This window comes from Sarcophilus harrisii, chromosome 3 (genome assembly GCF_902635505.1).
Source record: "Sarcophilus harrisii chromosome 3, mSarHar1.11, whole genome shotgun sequence".
In the NCBI taxonomy this organism is placed as follows: domain Eukaryota; kingdom Metazoa; phylum Chordata; class Mammalia; order Dasyuromorphia; family Dasyuridae; genus Sarcophilus; species Sarcophilus harrisii.
This window is the reverse complement of record NC_045428.1, coordinates 239,489,594-239,513,554: the sequence shown is the minus strand read 5'-3', so window position 1 is coordinate 239,513,554 and position 23,961 is coordinate 239,489,594. Positions and strand designations below refer to the sequence as shown.

The 23,961-nt window shown below is 32.4% G+C and overlaps 1 protein-coding gene and 1 long non-coding RNA gene across 5 annotated transcripts in view; one reads left to right on the top strand and one right to left on the bottom strand.

Moving 5' to 3' along the window:
- DYRK1A (dual specificity tyrosine phosphorylation regulated kinase 1A) overlaps nucleotides 1–23,961 on the bottom strand; it is a 195,445-nt gene that overhangs the window by 63,177 nt on the left and 108,307 nt on the right. For all 4 annotated transcript variants that reach the window (XM_031959275.1, XM_031959274.1, XM_031959276.1 and 1 more), the window contains one exon: nucleotides 3,322–3,518. In XM_031959275.1, the coding sequence (XP_031815135.1) occupies nucleotides 3,322–3,518 (197 nt within the window). The remainder of the gene's footprint in view (nucleotides 1–3,321; nucleotides 3,519–23,961) is intronic.
- Nucleotides 7,115–23,700, top strand: LOC116422338. The gene is made up of 2 exons (XR_004232927.1): nucleotides 7,115–7,309; nucleotides 23,647–23,700. It is a non-coding gene; the product is annotated as an uncharacterized LOC116422338 (long non-coding RNA).

Genomic DNA, 23,961 nt, shown 5'->3' with positions numbered 1-23,961 from the left:
TTCCCCAGACCTTTAACTCTGTTGTACATTTCTTCCCGACTCATGGAATCTCTAGCTTTTCTAAAACATTCCAATTGGTTGAAGGACTTAGTTATTTTGAAAACGTTCTGTGTCTTTCTAGCTCCATTATTCTCCTTCCAATCATTTCTTCCATGGTTTACATTTCTTTTCCAATTTATTCCTGTAGGATTCTCATTCATTGATAAAACACTTTCTACCTCACTCTTACTTCATCTCCTTCAGAATTCTTGTTGAATTATGACCAAGGAGTGTTTTTCTTTAAGGATTAAATGGTAGATGCATTGGAGTCATTCCTTCCTTCTAGGCTTGTGTCTTAGGCATCCTTGTCATCAAAATTACTTTTTATTGTGGGAATTTGGGGGCGGGGGGGAAGGGAGGAAGGGTGCTCAACTTTTACAGTCTACTTCTTGACTTCAGATTTGATGTTAGCACTTCTATGAGGAAAGAACGAGGCCCTCAGGGTTATTTGACACCCCCCCCCCCAAAAAAAAAAAAAACAAAAAATTTCCACACACTAAATGTTTAGATTTGTTAAGGCAACAGCTTAGCCAGGAATAATGGATAGTTGTATAATTATTTATTTCAGCAAATTATAATAATTTACTGAAATAAATCATAATTACATTTATATAAATCTTGAATTAGGAGTTGTCAGTAGTATAAACAGAGGCAAGCAGCCAGTTGAGCAAACATTTAAAAGTTATTCTACATGAGTAATGATCAAACAAACTAACGAGAAGCAACATCACAGAGAGCACGAGAATGAGCGAGTGAGAGAGAGAGAGAGAGTTAGTTAGTTATTTCTAATCAAAAAACCTATGTGATGAAGCACACTATTTCCTGAGGCTTCACTCAAAGTGTGAAAAGATTTTTGGACAGATTTATTTTGTCTAGCTATGCTTATTCATGGCAAGGATTTTTTTTTCCTCCTCTCTGGTCTGTATTACCAATAGTGGTAGTAAGGGGATAAAAAAAAGAAGAAAATAAAAAAGCAGTTGAAAATTTTATTTAAAGAGTACATAGGGGAAGGAGGAAGAAGTTCAGAAGAGAGCACATACAAACAAGTAAAATAGTTTTGAAATAAATTTTTTCCAGAAAATGGTATGAATAGAAATTCAGTGCTTTCATAAGCAAGGTAAACAACCTAAGTAAAAATTCACACTACAATTAGATTAAAAAGATTTAATTTCTATTTTTCACAACTATGGATAGAGGAAAATTTTATCAAATTTAATCAAACAAGGAACCAGAGAGATCATAAAAGATAAAAAATTCTTCAAAAATGTTTTTTGAATGAACAAATCAATGAGTAGCAGAAAAAATAAAGGTTGAGTAAACTCTTTAAAATTAAGATGTCTATAAAATATGGTGTGATTTCAATAGATAAGTAGTCAGACAATTAAAATATAAGTAAATGCAAATTACCAATAAGCATATAAAATATTCCATATCATTAACAGACTAGAAAATATATTAAAAACTTACTTTTCATTTTCTAAATACTAAGAAGTAAGTATTTCTCCTAAAGCATGATGTGCAAAATGATTCTGATTAAAATATGGGAAGAAGACATTAGAACTTTATATTTATTTTCATCTGAAAAGGTAATAAAAAAAAAAACTAAAATGCTTTACTAACATGTTCAATACAAGATAGTGCTCTCATTCAATCCTCAGGTCATAGCCAACTGTCACAAGATACTTAAGGTATCCTAAAAGATCTTAATAAATTTAAATCTGAAACAATACTTAAGAGGCCACTCAGTCCAACCAATTCATTTTATAGATGAAAAAGGAACATGTGACAGAGTCTAGGTCCAAGATTAAAGCTCTCCTGAGTAAGTGACAAAGTATTTGAACCAAGGTCTTTCTGATTTCAAGTCTAGTACCTTAGCTATTTCTCAAAGACAATACATCTGTGGTATCTTCAATAGTTAAGTGTGCTTCCAATGTATTCTGATACATTATACTGATGTATTGCCTGAGTTACATGAATTTTCAGATTACATTAGTAATCCTCAAAAAGACTTCTGCAACAAAAATGCAAATTGAAGACAATACTAATAATTCAATAATATGAACAATTTTTTTCCCCCTGGGGAGGCCACTGAATTATTATAAAATCACTTGACTAAAAAGCAGCTTTGCTGCTAACAATGTGAAGAACAAACAGAAAAAGAAAAAAGGAAGAAGAGAGAAAGGGAGACTTCTACTCTGCACATCAGTTTAAAAAAACGATAATTTGACAAATTAAGTAACCTGAATAAACTGCCCTTGGGAATCAGAAAGACATAGGTATAAATTTGGGTGTGTATCTTACTTTCTAGTTTGACACTGCAAAGTTAGTTCTTCTAGTTGGGCTTCAGCTTCATTATCTGTACAATGACAGCTCCTTTCAGGTCTAACATTCCAATACTATTAAACAGAAATTTGAATATGGAAATCTATTGCTTACATTGTGATATAGATAACGTGAAATTATATCTGTTCATCCATTCATTTTCACTTTGGAATTTGAAGAATTATCAACACTGCTAAAATTTGCCAGATAACTTACTAGCACTCACTAAAGCACTTGTCACCCTCATTACTATGAATTTATTTCATTAGATTGAGCTGTGTAAGTAAGAGTTTTCTCTCACAATGATGTACACTTCTGGCCTAAGCAGAAAGATAGGAAACAAGTTTGAAATGAGGCATATCTTTTCAGACATAATGAATGTTTTGCCTACACTTATTTGTTACAAGGAAGAGGTCCACCAGGTTTTGTGGGTGAATTTCACAAAGTCATTGGTGATATTAAGTCAAAGTGATTTAAGAAAAAAACAAATATAAAAAAATTATAAAGCAATTATAGCTATACTAATATAGCAAGAGGATAGAAATGTTTTGGTTTTTAATTTAGATGTTTTTTCCCTTTAATGACTTTTCACTGTAGAGGCACAGGTTATTTAGGGGGCAACCCATACTCAAAAACAATAGGATATCTGGATATTCTACTATAACAAATCATGACTTGGTTTCACCTTTCAAGAAAACAAGTGATTATTTCAAATGAAATAATTTAGGGGAAAAAAATCTTTTCAGACTAACATTTCTCCTCTAACATAAGAATGTGTGTTTTTTTTAAATTAAAAAACATGATTTAATTCAACTGAAAATAGTTTATCTTTAATTTAAACAGAATCAACACTATTCCAAAATTCAACTAAACCAAACAAACCACTCATAGTTCTTACTTTCTCAAAACTATCATCCCCAAATTAAGTCACTTAATATGACAAAAAAAAAAAAAAAATACCTGGTTAGTTAGAGGCTGTTGAATCTGGTCAGTGTAAGATAAGGCAGAAACCTGTTGGTCACTTATGTTTGGCTGACGACGGTCACTGTACTGCTGATGTGAATGGGGCATTTGTCCAGCCATCTGAAGACCAGCGGCATGGAATGAAAATGATGGTGCAAGGCGAACAGATGAAGGTTTGCATGCTGAAGTCTCTCCTACAAAAAGAAAAGAAGATTAGAAGGAAATATCTATATTCTCCTAATATGCAAATCATATAATGTTTTTAGGGTTTTTATCTTCATTCGGGATCTTTCAAAACTGAATCCAATATATGTATGCCATTAGACAACATCAGAAAGAATTCTATCTAAATTCTATCTTTAGATAAATTTCGTTTAAAAGTTGTATCTAAAAACTATTTTAAGTTAGTCTTTGTATTTTAAATGTACTAAGATGATTGTCATTTAGAGAAACTTCTAAAAGCCTTCTGGTAACATAAACTACTCAAATATTGAATTTTCAGATATTATGATTTCAATGATCTATAATTACATCATTATCAATACAGATAAAAACTCTTCTGTAAATTGGCAAGCATTGTGGTAATATTGTGGGCACATATTGGTAAGCTATTGCTGAAAAATATAACTTTCATAGATAACCTTTATTTCAAATAACATATCACCTCCCTCTGGCACAGCAATGGTTCAATCCATTCTCCATACAAATATAACTATGATTTTCCTCAAGTACAGTGTTTCGCTACTAAAACTCAAGTAGTTCTCTATTGCCTCCAAGATAAAATAAAAATTCCCCTGGTTGGTTTTTAAAATCCATCACCATGGAGAACCAACTCATATTTCAAGCATTATTATACATTAATTACTTCCTTTCTTGTATTCTTTTGTAGTTTCTTGTAGCAAGGTGGCTCATTGGATAAAGACCCAAGTCTGGAGTCAGAAAGATCTGAGTTCAGCTCTGGCCTCACATGTACTAGTTGTGTGACCCTGGAAAAGTCATTTAACCTGCCAATCTGAGTTTCTTCAGCTACAAAAGAGAAATAATAATTACACCTACTATCAAGGATTGTTATGAGGATCAAATGAGATAATATTTCTAGTAAGCACTTAGTACAGAACATGGCACAAAGAAGGTACTTAATAAATGCTTATTTCCTTCCTTGCTTATTTATACTCCATAGTTCAGACGAATTGGTCATCTTGGTTACTCATATTGTTGTTGTTCAGTCATTTCAGGCATGTCTTCATGACCCCATTTAGGCTTGTACTTTTTGTTTTTGTTTTCATTGTGGGGGAAGGGGTTGGTGGTACACACAGAGAAACTGGAGTGATTTATCATTCCTTCTCCAGCTCAATTTATAGATGAAGAATTGAGGCAAATAGGGTGACTAGGCTGGGGTCACAAAGTATTAAATGCTGAGGCCAAATTTAAACTCAGGAAGATGAGTCTTCCTTACTACGGTCCAGCATCCTACCATATCACCTAGATGCCTGTTGCTCCTATATATAAAACTTCAGACTTCCTTGTCTTACATTTAACCCAATAACACATTGTTCCTCACTTCTTTCAAAATATAGTTCAAGCATTGCCTTCTAAGCCAAAGGTCCTTAAATTTTTTTGTGTCATCGAACTCTTTTCAGAATGTTTGTAAGTGCATAAAAATAAAATGAATAAGATTACAAAGGAAATCAATTCTAATGAAATGCAATCATCAAAATATTTTTTTGAAATAAATTTACAGAATTCAAGTTAAGAACCTGGATTCTAAATAATGCTTCTGTCTAGATCCTTTTGATACTACAATAGTGGGGGGGAGGGGGGGGGAGAGAATGTAACCTCCTTCTCAGCAGGGAATATTTACTTCATTCTTTGCCATTACATATAGTAGATGTCCACTAAATGCTCATGATTGAATTTTTAAATGTTTTGACTTGGAATTCTTTGAAAGATTCTCTTAATCTTCGCTTAAACCATCTAGGTAAGTACAGTAGATCTTCAGCAAATCACTTAACTTTCTCCGCTTATTCACATGTAAAATGAGGATAATAATAGCACCTATCTCCCAGAGTTTCTGTGAGAATTAGATGAAATAATGTTAGTGAAGTGCTGGCTCATAAATGTTAGCTTTTTTTTTTCATCTCCCAGAATGCCCATTTTAAAGTACTCAGATGAAAGAAAAAGGGATCCTCTTCAGTTTGTTTTTGGTTTTTTTTGCCATGTAAGACTATTTCATACCATCCCAAGTCACTATCTAGATTTTTTTATACTCACAACTCCTCTCCCCCCAAGATGCTCTTAGCAAGAAAGGAAATAACCGTTTAATTAAGCAGATACAAAATAAGAGAGTGCCAGCCCTCAAGGATCTTACAATCAAACTGGGAAAGTCAAGGACAAAAGAAAGCTTACATGGCATGACAGAACTGAAATCAAGCCGAACAGCTCCTTTAAAAAATGGAGCTAATAAAGTTAGGTGAGAAAGCATGGGATCATTGTCCTCGTTTTACAACTGAATAAACTGAAGCTAATAGTTGATCAGGTTCACATGGTTAGTTAAGTGTCTAAGACTAGATAATTGAAACTTAGTACCATGAAAATGGACATCATTTAAAAAAACATTTAATCTGTGTAGAGAGACCTTTTGGATCTTTCCAGTTTGGGTTTTATTTACAACAAATCCATGATTCCGCTTCTTTATGAAGAAGAGTTCATAACTCCAGGTGGGATGAGGCTACAATGCCAGTAATTATTGTACCAATGAAACAGGGATATCTTTAATCTACATTTTGCATTTTGAAAAAAAAAAATTCAAAAACAATTTAATTATATCTATCTCTATCCAAACCATTACTCACTTGGAAAGATGTCCAAGGTAGCAAAGATTTCTCCAGGTCCCACAGAATCAAAAAGAATTTTTAAAAGTTTCACATAAATATGGGAATCTTTAGCAGGGAAAAGATTACAATGTAAAAAAAAATTTTTTTTAAATTATGACCAATCAAGTAACCATCTTATTCCTTTCTGGACCATTTAATTCCAGAAGTTAAAAAAAAGAACCTTTTCTTTTTTTCATCCATGGAGAAGAATGTCCTAAGACCAATCACTTCAAGTGGATGGAGAAGAAATAAAATTAATAAGACGAAGAGTTTGGTTATCAAACTTAATCTGTTTCTTAAGAAAGATCTTTTTGTTCTTGACCTATCTCCCACCCTTCCAAGAAGCTTTTTCTCTAAGAGTCTGTAAAGGGCTTGAGCAAAAACTATTATTTCTTAATATTTCTAGAGACACTAAAAATTAGGTTTTTAATAAACTTTATATGCAAAATGTGGAATAAGAACATTTTATGCATATTTATATTCAAAATTACATATGAAACTGGTTAAATTTTTGAGAATACTATTTCAATTTTTTCCTGCTTTTTCTCAATTATTTACTTAATCACAAGGGTATTCTTGGTGTCATTTTCAACTATAATGAATACCATTTTATGTATTTCAAGACCCTCCCAAAATACTGAGACCAAATGAGTTCTACAAACACTACTATAACAAATTAATTCTACCTGTAAAAAAAAAAAAAAAAATCTAGCCTGAAAGAAACACTTCATGATAATAATAACCAACTACAACAATAGGTTGCACAATACAAGATGGACTGAGATCTGTTCCACTAACTCTAAAAAGACTAGTTATTGAAGTCAATGAGATCATAAATCCATTGTTATGGAGCAAGATGGTGTCATAGCTCTATTGAAAAACACTTATCAAGGGCCTGCCAGACATTGTGACAGGTACAGAGAATACAGGAATAAAAGAGCAAAGAGGAAGGAAAATGGAGAAGAGATGCACTAATAGCTGGGGGAAATCAAGAAAGGATCATACAGATGGGCTTGAAACTAGCTTCAAAGGAAACTAAAGATTCCAAAGGACAAAGGTAAAAAGGTAAAGATTCCAAGAGACAGAGATAAAGAAAAAGGAGTGCATTCCAGGTATAGAGCAAATTAAATTAATCCTTAGATTTTTAAAATTAGCTCAACAATGTAGACCACAGGAAAAATTAAGATATTTGCCCACTTAATTGTATTTACAACTCATATTTTTTCCTGGCACAGCTTGGGATTCTCAAGCTTCTACCTACTTTCCAAAAAGATACTTCTCTCCCTGAAGTTATCTCTGCTCCCAAGAGCTCTCCTCTAGTAAAGTGTTGCCCAGGACAATAATTTCACTTAAAATTTAGGCCATCCATTTTATTTCTCTCTTCAATTCCATTCAAACTTTTAATGACTTTTTTCATGTTGCTCTCCTGTCCAGCTCCCTTTTTCTCTTATTAGAATACAAGGTTCCCTGAATGTGGAACACAACACAGCATTTTCACGTTTTTTTCTTGCATTTTTGTTTTCTCATTTTTTTTCTTCTTAATCCAATTTTTCTTGTGCAGCATAAGTGTATAAATATGTATACATAAACTGGATTTAACATATATTTTCAACAAGTTTAACATATATTGGATTACTTGCCACCCAAGGGAGGGAAAAATTTGAAACACAAGATCTTGCAAGGATCAATGTTGAAAAGTTATCTATGCATATGTTTTAAAAATAAAAAGCTGTAATAAAAATAATTTTTTTTATTTTAAAAATAAATTTTTAAAAAAAGATTACTTCTTTGTAAATCAAATTCAGTTTTACTACTTTATAGGGGGGAGGGGGAGAGAGGGAGAAGGGAAGAGAGGGAGAAGAAGGGGAAGAGTGAAGGGAAGAGAAGGGAGAAGGGAGAAGAAGGGAGGAGGAGACAGGAGGAAGGAGAGAGAGGGGAGGAGGAGAGAGAGAAGGAGGGAAAGGGGGAGGAGGAGGGGAAAGGAGAGGGAGAGAAGATACAAGTTCCCAAAGGATGGAGGGTGAGATTTTACCCTGTATTTATATTTTAAGTGATTTCCAAACTGCCTGGCATGTAATAAGTTCTTAATAAATGATTTAACTGTCCATCTGTTTTCTTACTAGAAAAATGTATTTACTAACAACATTTGATATTGCACAAATAAGGAGATTCACTACTCATTTGTTAAGTACCTATTATATATTAACAAAACACTAACAAAGTAACTGGCCTCAATAATGTTTACAATCTAATAAATTAAAGGAATTTCAGGTAACGGTATGAGCCAGAATATGTAAAAGTCATTAAAAAAGGTCAAAATATCATGAAAGTGTTTTTTAACTATCAAATTCCTAATTTAATTTTTAAACTTTTATTAAACTAATGTTACATCCTCAACTGGAAAAAAAAAAGGAAAAAAAACATAAATGTAACAAATGCAAATAAAAAATTTGATATCTAGAGTCTGTTAAGGGGATTGTTTCATCACTCTGGGGGTGGGGGAGGAAGGGGAAAGAAAGACAGAAAGGGAGAGGGAACAGGTATGAATTATGTCCAAAAAGTTAACAAATTTTTCTATCCGTTCGAAAGATCTTATATGGACATAACTGACAGGAAAAAAAATTAGTCACAAATACAATAATTAACATAATACTATTGTTTGTAATAACAAGGATGTGGGAATGGACTATATACTCAAGAATTAGGGAGTGGCTAAAAAAATTATGACACCTAATCTTCATACACTTCATTATATGGAATGAATACAAAAATCAGAGAAATATGGGAAGATCAGTAAAAAGTAATATGAGAAAACAAAAGAAATTGAGCTAAAAGAATAAAATAAACAAAGATTAGGCCAACAGAAAGTGAATTGATAAATCATTTTCAGGGAATATAATTTGTCAGGAAAGAAAATTGTTGCAAAGTGTCTCTTCTATCAGAACAAAATGTTTCAAAGAGAATGTTTAACCTAAGTGTTTTCACGTTTTAAAAGTAGCATGCTAAATAACCATGAGCTCCACAACTCAAAAAAAGAAATGTGTAAGGTAAATCGCTCTCTTAACCAGAATGTAGGCTGCTGCTCAAATTGTTACATGATCTTTTCAGACTGATAATTGCTTCAGCAAAATATGGGGAGATTCTAACTATCCTAATATCTATAACAATAATTTTTATAGTATAAAACTTTAAAAGAATAATGATCCCACTACATATTTCATTAGTATTTTATAGATTTCAAAGGTGTTTCACACAGACATTAAATTATCTGATCTTGCTCTTCCAAACCTTCATGCTAGATTACTCCTTCTAGCAAATGCCTTTATTCTTACTCCCGATACTACATGAATCTGAAGAAAAATCACAACATTTAGTTTTTATTTTAATATTTCTGGAGGCTAAACATAGCACGTTAGATGTAAAGAGCAACTGACAACTCATAGGATGACAACACTGAATTTGAATATATTTTTTTAATTAACTATGATACTTTTTCGAGAACTAGGCTCTTTGGGGGAACAAAACAAAAAGATAAACTAAAAAATAACATTATCCTCAGAGAAATAATGTTGCAAAAAATAACTTTTCTTAATTATAATATAAATACCACATTGGTATTTGGTATACACTTAGAAATGGGAATAGGTTTCTGATAATGAATAGATGTAATGGGTTAATGAAGGAAGCCATATAGAAATGACCTTTGGACTCATTTCTTAGAAACAGAAGCAGCAGAAAATGACCAAGCAAAAATCCATGGATATTCTAGTACTTTGGATCACAGTAGCTTGAATAAAAGATAAGAAGGAAATTTGTTGTTTAATTGTTTTCCTGTATCTGACACAAAATAGCTATGTAATTCTAAAGAAGTCATCTAACTCTAGGGACCAAGGCCTTAGGCTCCAAGATAATAAGTTGCAGAGCAAGTACAGATATTTATTGGTAGTGCATTTCTTCACTTGAAATCAGTTTAAAAAAAAAATCAAAATTCCTATGCAAATTATAGATCAAAACAGAGGAGGATAGCAAGAAAGAGAGAAAGCAATTGGAAGACCATCTCTCTGTCACAATAATCTCATGAACAAATTTTCTAGGCTGTAAGTTTAGCAGCAATTATCAGCAAATAACTGAATTCAAGTTCACAACATCAAAATCAACCTGAATTCTTCTTTTCCCTCACCTCACATTCCAAACCAGTCACCCATTTCTGTAGATTCTATACTTAACATCAATCTCTCCAGTCACATCTATATGTGTACATACACACACACACACACACACACTCTCTCTCTCTCTCTCTCACACACACACACACACACACACACACTCACTTTCCTCCCCCCAGTTTAGGTGCTTATCATCTTCTGTGGTAATCTTCTGTGGATTATTACAAGTCTCTCTCTACCTTCAATATCTCTCTTCTCCAGATAACTATAAAAGTGGTAATATTCCTAAAACACAGGTCCAACCATGTCACTTTCTTATTTAAAGACACTCATTGATCCTACTGCCTATAAAATCAAATGTCAATTTCTCTGACATTTCAAGCTGTGATGACCACCTATTTTAAAATCAGCTGGAGTCAGGAATTCAGGTTAAGGGAAAATCCTCAATCTTTACTCTTTGCTGAGATGAAGGGAGATGGCAATGGGAAGTGAGAGCAGTGGCAACACAAACCGGACCAGCAATCTCTCCGCCTCTCTCTCTCTCTCTCTCCACCCACCAAAATCATCTCTCCGTCATTTCCTATACAACACATCAAAACTTGCACAGAGAATGGGCAGGGCCATTCTTTCTCCAAGCATATATTAATAGAGTATTGTCCAATTGCCATTTAGCTTCACGTGCTTGAGACCACGGTGCATCAATTCGAGCTTCAGCTCATTACATCAAGCCCTTCCTAACCTGGCTCCAAATAACTCTTTATAGGCTCCTTTTTTTTAATCCTATATTTCTTCCAGTCAAAACAGCCTGTTTATGTTCTTCATAGGAAACACTCTATCTTCTATTCTATGCCTCTGTAGGGGCTATTATTTAAATTTCATGTATCATTTGGTTCCTGAATTTAATTCTCTCCTCAATCTCTTAAGATTCCTTAGCGCCTCCTTTCAAAACCTAACTTAACTTCATCATCACATTATCATCATCATCACAAAACAATAAATAACAACTATTAACACTTATACAGAGTTTACTATATGCCAGACACTGAGCTAAACATTTTACAATTATTTCATTTGAGCCTCACAACAACTTTGGGATTATCATCTTCATTTTAGAGATGAGAATATTGAAGCAAAATGAGTGAAGTGATTTCCCCAAGGTCAAACATGAAGTGCCGAAGTCTGGATTTGGATTCACAGCTTTCTGACCCCAAGACGAGACTCTAAACACAGTGCTATCTAATTGGCTCTCTACCCTACTTCCTATATGAAGGGTCCAATCTGTGATGGGTTAAAGCAGGCAGCCATCCAGAAATGGCTTTTGGACTCATTTCTTAGAAACAGAAGCAGCAGAAAATGACCAAGCAAAATAAATCCAGGAATAAGCTAGTGTTGTGGCACAGTAGCTTGAAGGAAAGATTAGAGATAATGAAATTTGTTATTATTCTAGTGCCTCCAAATTTCTTTGCATATATGTTTTATACTTTATTTTCTGAACACGTATTGCAATCTTCCTTCTCCCCTCAAAAAATATAAGGTTACTGAGGGCAGATTTTTGTCTCTCTAATCCCAGAGCCAGCACACTCCCCGGTACAGTACAGGTATTTAATAAATACTTAAGATTTCCTCAAGGTTTCATAACTACCAAATGATAAATGAAATTTAAATCAATGAAGCTCTTTACTCCACATTTAGTAGTATTACACGATAAAACCTCTTTATTTCCCTTTTTCTATTAAAGTTAGTGCCAGTGTTATATTCTCTACAAAGCCTTCTCTCATATTTTCATTCCCAGTCCTTCCAAAATGATTTCCTAATCTTCCAGTTATTCAAAGCACTTAGTTTAGGATGTCTCTCTTTTATATCAAACTTATTTATGCACATGAATTATCTCTTTAGCATCATCTATTGACAGTGATCTATTTCGTCTCTATATTATCTGAATTTAGCCAACTTGAAACTAGAAGCTCATCTGATTCCTATCATGTTTTCAAATTCTAAAAGACCTCAGAGTTTATCCAATCTAACCCTACTGTTTTATTAAAGAAGCTGAGATATAGATACTATAGTTCTAAAGTCATGCTCCTATTAAACTCTAAATTATCAAAAATCACACATTTAAATGCAACGCCCAGTAGACTTTGCATTTCTACCATACTACTTGAAAGATCTCTCACTAAAAGAGATAACAAGAGAACAGAACTTTTTAGAGCTCTTCCCAGTGGAAAAGAAAGAAAAGGATAAAAAGGAAAGGAAACAAAAATAGAATGGATATTATTTTACCAAAGATATGAGAAAAAAAAAAAAAAAAGGAAATGTGCCATGGTGAACTGAAGACCTATTTGTGTGTCAGCAAGATTTTTATTTTTATTCAATTCTCTTCCCTGTTACCGACTATGTGAACCTAAGCAAGTATCTTAAATTCTCAATATCCCCAGACAACTTTCTAAGATGATAAACTGCAGAATATCTGCAATGGTGGAGGAAGTTTCCAAGTTTCTAGGATTTTTTTTAAGTTACAAGGAAAGTTACATGTAATTTTTTAAAATTATAGAGATAGAAGCTAGTATGTAAGGATTTAACAAAAGAATTTTAAAAGATAAATTAGCAGTAAAGATGCTAAATAACATTTAAAGACTTTCCGCTTGCATTTTTTATTTCCTTCACAGGCTAATAATACACTATTTCAAACTCCGATTCTTTTTTTACAGCAAAATAACTGTTAAGACGTGTTTACTTATATTGTATTTAATTTATACTTTTAACATACTTAACATGTATTGGTCAACCTGTCATGAGGGGGTTGGGGGGAATGAAGGGAAGGAGGGGGAAAATTGGAACAAAAGGTTTGGCAATTGTCAATGCTGTAAAATTACCCATGCATATAACTTGTAAATAAAAAGCTATAATAAAACAAACAAACAAACAAAAAAGATCATAAAGACTTGTAATATAGGTAGTATATTTTCAAAGTAAGAGCACCTGAAACCAGAAAATGGAAAAATATCACTACAATCCACAATTTATAATTTATAATGGGCGCATGTGTATATATACTGAGCAGTCTGTTTCAGAAATAGGTAATAATTAAACAAAATGGGTATGTTCCTGCTACCCTCTAGTGGTGGATAGCAGCCACTGTTAACACTTTTATTATATGTTAAGAGCAAACTAAAAAAAAAAAAAAAAAACTGAATTAGCTGCTCCTTCGAGTTACCCATTAGGCAACCTGATAATTGCAGGTGCCAAGCCTCATTCAGAAATATAAGTACCTGAATCAAATGCTAGTTGTAATCTAGATGATGTACTTTAAAGTAATCATCGATTCCGTTTAGCTATATTAAAAGGACAAAAAGATACAACACTAAAAATAAATTTCATAGGGAAACATTAAAACTTTCAGTTTTACTAAAACACAAAGGCAAAATTAAAACATCTTATAAAAGAGCAAAGCAAGAACAACAAAACTAATACCTTTTCCATATGACAATCTTCAAATACGTGAAACAAGTTATATTACTTATTTTACCATATTATTATTTTACTCAGTTTCTGAGTAAAGTCTTCTCCTCATCAGGCTTAAACATCTTTACTTCCTTTAACAACTCGAATTCCTTCAATATTCTCCTATATGCATTCTTTAACCTGGTTATTATTGTCTTTCCTAAAATCTGACACACAGAGCTGATTCAGCCTGACTGTGAAGAGCAGAATGACAATTGCCACTTCTATTTCTTCTGTTTCAACATTCCTATTAGTGACCAATGAATTAATTTATGTGGCTACTGGTTAAACTCATAATTTATATGGCACTAAAATCTCTGGTTCTTTTTAACATGAACTTTTACCTACCCTAGTCTTTCCTATTTGAATGCCTCTCAACACTCCTATTAGAAATACCTGCACTCTTAAAAGGAGAACTTTCACAAGAATGAAACCTCCCAATTCCTCATCATTTCCAGCACCTCCCAATTCCTCATCATTTCCAGCAGGAGTCTATTATCTGACACACATGCATATACATACAGACACACATACTCTTTCTGGCTCCCCTTTTTTACTATCTTACTGCACTGCAATGTCAATCTATCAAGGGCAGGAATTTTCTTGTTTATTTAAAGTTGCATCCTTAGTATAGTTCAAGGAATACATATTAGTAAGTGGTTAATAAATGCTTTATGTTTATAATTCATCCTGTATTTGGGCTATTAATTTCTGAACCAATATGTAGACCACCTATTACATTTACATCTTATTAAATCTGGACCGTCATTTCACTCTATCAAAATATTTCTGTACTCTAATTAGGTCTTCTAACATTTTAGCTATTCCTCTCAGTTCCCTGACATCTACAAATTTGATAAGCATGGCTTTATAACCTACTGATAAAAATGGTGAATGAGACTAGGCCAAAATAAGAACTTCCAAGTCTGTTAATACAGATTTTTCCATGGATTTATAACTTAAGAGAAACCCTACAATCAAATATAATTTCACTACTATAAATGCCTGATGAAGTAAATATTCCTTAATATGTGAGGGTGGGAATGTGAATTAGTATACTATGATACTATGTAGTCCTACATTTCTTCCAAGTAATTAAAAAAGATCACACTTGAAAGAGAACTATAGCTAACACTATTTCTTGATTGTGTGAAATGAGTAGCAGAGCTCTAGGGCAGAAGTCCTCTATAAGTCAATCAAAAAGCAACTTGTCACAGTCAAAAGGGTTTAATTTGGAGTTAGAGAACACACTTTTCAAATCCCAGTTGTTTTTTCTTACTACTCATGAGACTTTGGACAACTCTCTGAAAACTCAATTTCTCTGCTATTCAGTTGTCTCATCTATAAAATGAGAATGTGGGAATTCTTTTTCCAATTCTAAAGTCTACTGGTATAGTTCTATTCAATTCTAAACCTTATAATTCTTTTGATCCAGCATTGCTAACCCAAAGTCCCAAGCAACTCAAGAATCTTCGTTATAGCTTTCAAGAATTATGAGTAAAAACGTGTGTGTGTGTGTGTGTGTGTGTGTGTGTGTGTATTTCCCCCTGAGCTCCAACACTTAATTCACTTACTGACCATTCACAAATCACTTTATTTCAACTATTTAAGATTAAGAATCAAAAAGCAAAAAATAAATGCAAGCTGAGCTATGAAATAAATTGATGCACTATCATAACGCTTTCATTGGCGCAAAAGAGGAAAGAATTAGAGCTGGGGAAAGGACCAGTATAAGTGTACACACAAGAAAACTAAAGCCAGAAGAATTTAAATGGCACAGTAATTATAACAAAACTGGGATTCAAATATAGATCTTTTTTACTCCAAATCTAGTGCTCCTGACTGCATCAGGCTGTTTTATAGGCTTTGACAGATTCAAACAAAAGTGATTTGGTATGATTGTTAACTAAAGTCAGGAAGACCTAGATACAAAATCTATCTCAGACCCTAAGGAAACCACTTATTTGCTCTGCCTCAAGTTTCCTCATCTACAAAATAAAGAAGGTTGGACTCTTATCTTTTAAAGCCCTTTCCAGTTCTAAAACTATAATTCTTTGGTTATCTATGTTCTCAAGAAACAGAATTATCCACCAAGTCCCATTATGATGTCTCAATATATGATGGAAATGAACTTATTAAGAATAAGTTCTGTCAGGTTTAATGAAAATGGCATGCTTTCAAACATAATTCAAATGATTAAGTATAGAATTGTAGGATTAATCTAAGTATATACTTATCACCAATTCGTTGTCCACAACAACAAATAATATAACAAACTTAACATATCCATAACTAAACCTCCAAATCTTATTAGTCCTAACTTCTCTGTAATTATCAATGGTACTACTATTCTCCCAATAATCCAGGTTAGCAAACTAAGTATTTAACACAGTACCTAGCATATAGTGTTTAATAAATGTTTATTCAATAAAATAGCTTCTTTTAAAAAACATATTATTTTAAATCCTCACCACTATACTTTTTTGCCCTCAAAATACTACATATTTCTTCCACAAGTACATCATAACTGTGACATTATGATAACAAGATTACAGAATTAGTAACTGGCGATTGGTTTGTAACAATAAAGTGAGCAAGGCCTAGGAAAAAAAACTAGATGCACATAAAACAATTTTCTCAGACCCCCTGATCCCAGGATATTATTTTAATATGCCACTAACTGAATAAATCAATAAACATTTATTTTAGTTAAAAAATACTTTTTTTTTCCCTTAAGAATTTCTTCTTTTAAGGAACTGACCACTTATAGGAAAAGAAAGGATTCAGAAAGAATACAGATGATGTAAAAAATATACATTAATAAAAGTCTATATAAGGGGGACCTGGATTCAAATATTGCCTCTTTATTTTGCTACTTGTAAGATGTTAGCAAAGATTGTTGAAAATGTTTTCTCACTTAAAAAATAAAGAGCTGAAAGAGGGTTTCTGATTGGAATGAAAATACATTATTTAAAATTCAACTAATATTTATTGAGCTCCCTCATGGATAAAGTATATTTCATACACACTTCAGTGGTAATATCACTAAATGTAATTTAAATGCCAGCTAAGATGCAGAAAGCAACAAAGAGTAATGGAAAGAGAGCTAACCTAAGAGTCAGGTAGACCAGACTTCAAATACTGCCTTTGATCATTACTGACTGTGTGATCATGGGGAAGTCACAACCTTTCAGTACTCTAAACACTAAAGCTATAGATTTCAAAGTAGGTGCCAACATACAATAGTAGTGGGAATTTCCTTATCCAGAAGTTCTTAATATTAATGAAACCACAAAATAAATCCTATCCCTATCCTATTAATGAAAAATGAATAGGACCAAAAACAAAAAACCCACACACCACACCTTAAGAGCAATTCTACAAAAAAGACCTTTAACCTTTGGAATGGAATTTAAAAAAAAAAAAAAAAAAAAGGCAAGCCAAAGTCTTATGGCTGAAATACAATGCCAATAACTTATTTTTAGTACTTCCATCTGGAACATTAAGATTAAAATAGTCACTAAGTAGAGAACTGTTGAATTCTATAAATTACTATGCTGTGCCCTGCATATATAACTTGGAACATATGGATATAGCTCATTATTGATTTCATAAGGATTTTGTTCCTTTCTCTCCACTCTAACAGTTGGCCCCAACTACCACATCCTATAGGGGCCAATGGACCAAGGACTGTTTTCCCTTTCATTTCACTACAATAGTGCTAAGGGAGTACAATATCATACAGAGATCTTACCATGGTCAGTATCAGTCAGTCAACTAGCATGTACTTTGAGCCTGCTAAGTCAAGAACATATTTTAAAAAGAAAAGTCTGCTCCCAAAGACTGACAAGATGAGGGAGACAGCATGTAAACAAACTTATGTACAAACAAGATATATATATATACAAGTTAAATTTTTGGTCTCAGAAGGAAGGCACTAAGATTATATTAAAATGGGAAAGATTTTTTGCAGAAGGTGGAACTTAAAAAATGCCAAAGAAGCTGAGATGAGAGAAAGCTTTCTGGAAAAGGGAGACAGTCAAAATACTTGAATTGAGAGATAAGAGTATCTTATTCAAAGAGAAAGGAGGCCAGAGTCATCATATCTGAAAGTACTAAAGAAAGTAAGATGCAAAAAGACTGCAAAGGTAAAGAGATGCCAGGGCTTTAAAGGGCTTTAAAAGCCAAATAAGATTTTATATTCAGAAGTAATAGCCAATGGACTGAGTGCAGAGAGAAATGAGAATTAACATGATCAGATACCTCAGTTTGAGGAAGATCAATGTAACTGCTGAGTGAAGAATGGACAACAAAGGAAAATATAAGGAAGGAAAACTAACCAGAAACGTATTCCATGTGATGAGTATCTGAAAAAAAAAATACTGGCAGTCAAAGAAGAGGAGGAAAAACCCAAGAGATACTACAAAGGTAGAATTGCTAGATCTGACAAATGCTTAGCTGAGGAGAGGAGCTCAGGACAGTGAAGTAAAGGACTTACAAGAAGATGTAACCCAGATTGTTAGATCATCAACCTGCGTCACAGGGAACATGATGGTACCCTTAATAATAATAGTTTAAGTTAGGAGAGGAGAGAGCTTGGAAAAAAAGATAATGAATTAAGTTTCTGATATAATAGAAATGAATGACTGGAGTAGGGATTTTCTTTTACAAATTTAAATAAGCAAGGAAGTTATTTAAAAATCTCAATTCAGCATTACAAAAAGTTCACATATCAAATTTATAAACAGAAGACTATAACCATAGCTGGTACAAAAATTCTGAGATCTTGATCAAATCACATAACGCTCAGTCTAGGCTTCACTGTAAAAGGACCTTCCAAGTCCTGATCTTCTATTTAAGTTTCAGTAATTAAAATAATTCATCCATAAAAATTTTATTCCCTATTTTATAAGTTGAGGATTCTATAATAGGCAAGCTCTGAAATAAAAAGCATGAAAAAAGGTAAAATATTCATCCTTGAACAGGAAAATAAGATGTGAAATATTAAATGCAAAAATCTAGCAACAAAAGAAAAATATTTTTCAACAATTTCTATTAGGTAAAAAGTGCCATCTTACAAATTTATACTAAAGTTTGACTTCTAAGACAGACAGACACACAGGAAATTACTAGATACCTCAAATTTATATTTAATTCTCAACTGTATACTGAATTGACCATAACTCAACAAACTGAAATTAAACAAAAATAAGATAAAAACAAAATCTTTGAGATAAAAATAGTTTATACTTTCCTTTTACTTTTCTCTTCTAAGAATAGCAAAATAGTAAGGAAAAGAAATACTATAATCAATTTTTACTTATACCAGCAATGAAAGGTGAGATTAAAATTAGGAAAAAACTATAAACATGATGAAATATATATATATATATATGAAAATTAATAAAAGCAAATTTTTTTAAAAAATTAATATTTAATATTTTCTGATTTTTTCAATTAAGAAGCACAGATATAAATAGACCATTTTTAATAATATGAAAATTGACATCTATCTAAAAACAAGAGCCAAAATTGTATATAATAAGAAAATTCTAGAGGCCTTTGCAATAGTCCATGATCCATGTCCACTCACTACTATTTGATAAAGTTCTAAATATGCTTCCCATAGCAACAACAACAAAAAAAGAAACTAAGGATAAATGAAATAAAGAAAATTACTGAATTTTACAAATATTCTACTTAGGAAACCTTAACAAGTGAATTATATTTAATAATATTATATTTAACAATATATTTATATTTTATTTAACAATAACTTTGGCAATGTGACAAGACAAAATAAAACCACACAAATTGTCAGTCTTTTCATTACCAGAAACAACTAGGAGAAAAATGCAGAAATTCCATTTAATTATTATGTATAAAATGTTTAAAAACCTACACACCAAGATATACAAGGAATTATATGAATATATTACAAGACAATCTTTACAGAAATAAAAAATTAAATACATGGAGAATTATTAGTCGTCTATGGGACAGTCATGGAAATATAATAAAAGGATAATACCTAAAATAAATTACAAATTTAACACAACATCAAAGTATAAAAAAAGCATCTTATAAAAGCTAGGAAATACATTAAAATTCATCTGAAGAAACAAGCAAAAAAGTCAGGAAATGGGAAAGAATGGAGCTTAGTATATTGAACCAAATTTCAAACTGTACTATTATAAAGTTGTAATCATTAAAACTATAAGAGGGGTGAAGAGAGAAAAAGAAGGGGGAGGGGAAGGAGAGACTTGGTCAATGGAACAAATTAAGAGAAATAAACGCACACAATAGCTTTTGGCACAATAAAAAGGTCAATTAAATTCAAATTAAACACCAAAATAGAAATTCTGAAAACTCAAGGACTAAAAAGTTGAAAGCAATGAAATGACTCAATTGAAAAACAAATCTAGGAACATTTTTTTTCTTCTTGAAAAAAAAACTTACAAAAGAGAAAATCAATTCATTTTCAGACAGAGAAAAAATCAAACTTCCCATATAAAAGTAGAAAAAAATTCACAACAAATTAAGAAGAAATAATAAATAATGGAAATATTGGGGAAAAAATTTCTAATTCTAAAGGAATAGAACTGATAACAAATGCAAATGAATGGTTACAAAAATATATAATGCCTGTGTTAACAGAATAATTTATTTTCAATGTAGAAATTTTAAAAGATAGATTTAAAAAGATTCTACCAAACAATCCAAGAAGTTAATTTCAATATTAAATTGGGTTTTTTAAATTAAAGCCTTTTATTTTCAAAACATATGCATGGATTTTTCAACAATAACCCTTGCAAAACCTTGTATTCCAAATTGTCCTCTCCTTCCCTTCACCCCTTCCTGTAGATGGCAGATAATCCAACATATGTTAAACATGTTAAAATATGTTAAATCCAATATATGTATACGTGTTTATACAATTATTTTGCTGCACAAGAAAAATCAGATCAAAAAGGAAAAAAAAAACAGAGAACAAAAACAAAATGCAAGCAAACAACAACAAAAAGAATGACAATGTTATGTTGTGATCCACATTCAGTTCCCACAGTCCTCACTCTGGGTGTAGATGGCTCTCTTCATCACAAGATCATTGGAACTGGCCTCAATCACCTCACTGTTGAAAAGAGCCAATTCCATCACAGTTGATCATCACATAATCTTGTTATTGCTATGTACAATGTTCTCTTGGTTCTCCTCATATAAGTCTTCCCAGACTTCTCTGAAATCATCCTGCTGATCGTTTTTTTATAGAACAATAATATTCCATAACATTCATATACCATAACTTATTCAGTCATTCTCCAACTGATGGATATCCACTGTTTTCAGTTTCTAGCCACTACAAAAAGTATTACATTTTACAGACAATAATGTGCTTAGAGAAGCCAAGAGATTAAACTAAAATATTAATGGAAATAATATTTTCAGTCATAGTAGTAAGGCTAAAAAAGAAACCCCCCCCACAAATCACCAGCTTCCTACCAACAAAATTCAGCAAGAAAAAAAGACAGATAATCTATTCAAAATTACTAGAGAACACACAAAATTTAGGAGTCCACCTACCATGACATACAAAAGAACTAAATTAACTATAAAATATCTTTAGAGAAACAAAATAGATCTAAATAACTAGAAATTAATTGCTTCTAGTTGGACCTAAATTAGTTTATTCATTGCCCTACCAATCAAACTAAGAATTACTATATAATATAGAGAAAAAAACAAAAATCATCTAGAAGAACAAAAGAGTAAGAATCCCTTTTTTAACAAGGGAGGATATAGGAAGGAGTTTGACATATATATCATCTCTCAAAGAATAAAATTTTACTGATGCTCTGAGGTATCTACCCCAATATGCATGATTAGGTAAAAATAAAAATTTATTTTTACCAATTTGGTTTCAGAACCAAAGAAGAGATGAGAAGTCTACCTTCCTTGTGTAGAGAGATGGAAAACTTCTTTTCAAGTCATGTCTGATTATTTTATTGACCTCATTTGGGATTTTTTTTTTTTTTTTTGGCAAAGATATTGAAGAGTTAAGTGACTTGTTCAGAGTCACAAAGCTAATGCGTGTAAAGTTCAGGTTTAGACCTGAACTCAGGAAGATGAGTTGGCCTCCCCTGTGCCACCTGGTCACCTAGTGGTAAACTACAGGTGTGAAAAACTACATAAGTTTTGCTGTACTGTTTTTTTGTCTGTTTTCCACTTCCTCCATTATTCATTATTATACAGGATAGCTATATGTACTCTGTCATGTTCTTGATTTTCAAATACAAGTAGTGACAAAACAAAGTTAAAATGTCATCTATCTTTCTTCCTCATCCAGCAACCCCCTCTAAACTCACCCTTAACTTGACACTATGGTTCTATCACACCACTCCTTTTCAGTTTCCTTTTTTCGGTCTCAAGCTCCCTAAAAATGTATGTTAATCCTCTTTATTTCCTCAATAAACTTCCCGGTGATCTCATCTCTATGCAGATGATTGGGGAGTGGGGAGAAAGGAGGAAGGGAGAGAAAGGAAAGACACAAAAAGGTTATGGGAGGGGGAAGCTGAAAGGAAGATAAAAGGCTGGCCTCAAAGCCAGGAAGACCTTATTTCAAAATCATACTTACTAGCTGTGACCCCGAGCATAAACTTCAGTTCCCTCTCTCTACACAATATATAATATATAGTTGATGGGACTCCTGACCAATCCTTATCAATATTTATCCACAGAGATGATTCAACACATATAACCTAATGGCATCACTAAGCAAAGAGATGAAGTAGCAAAAATGATAAATAGAAAGTCCTAGACCTTCACCAGTCTACTAACAACAAATGTCTGTTGGATTATTTTCACATGGATATTTGAAGGCATAAAACTCAATAAGCACCAAATTAATTTCTTCATAGTATACCCCTAAAATTATTTTTCCTCCAAAATTTCCTACTTCTACTATGAGTACTAAAATCCTGCTATTCACCTAAATTTATAACTAGGGTGGTGGCTGTATAAATAAAACACAAGATATAAGTGATGTGAAGGTAGAATTGACAAAACTGAATGGATGATTAGATATTTAGGGTTAGAATACTACTGCAGAACTATGAAATACTTAATTCAATTACTACAATATCATCTTAACTTTTTGTCTGATTCTAGTATCTTTACTCTCAAATTGGTCTTTCACAAAACTACAAAAAAATAATGTAGCTAAGTAAGGCACACTAAAACATGTTATTCCCTGATGATGATTGAACATGAATGCTCTGACTTAATTTTTCTCCTTTCTCAATCTCAATTATTTAATTCTACAATATATTCTACTGCCAAACCCTTTGTTTACTTATTCTATGACATTCTTGCCTAGCCAAACTCAGTCTCAGATCATTGCCACTAAGCTGATCCTACTTATTTGCTGAGAAACAAAACTGGAAGTCTATTCTGGAATATATGTTCTGGAATTGTATATAGACAGTGGGCTCAAAAAGATATCATGCAAATTTGATATATTAAAGAACTAGAATTTGACCTGGGTAAGAAATTTTAAAACCTATAAAGACATTTCAAACATATAGGGCTTAACATAAAAATGTAAATTTATTTCAGGGAAAGGCTTTAGATTATCATCTAGTCAAACCTATTTACACATATTTTTAAAAAGACACTAGAGTGACTAGAATTATTTGCTCTTGATAGCATAATTTACAAAGCTATTACTTGAACTTTAGGTATTGTTACACCAAATTCAAAGCTCTTTTCATTATACTATTCTGCAGGAGAAAGCAGAATAGGAAATGGAGGAAGAAAAGTCTTCACAAGAAAAATAAAGTTAAAAAAGAAATTATCCTGCCTGAAATCACCTTCCCTCATCCCAGAATCATCAAGATCTGGTAACTAACCCAAAAGAGTTAAAAACGCATGTTCTTTATGGGAAGGAAAGAACAGAAGTGGCCCCAATGCAACCACTTCACTCTTAATCCTTAAAATCATCACTTCAACTTCTGTCATCCCCACAATCCCATAATCACAGGGATGAAGAGAACAAAAACAACCCCTTCACCTTACATATGGTGGAAAGCATAATTAGAATA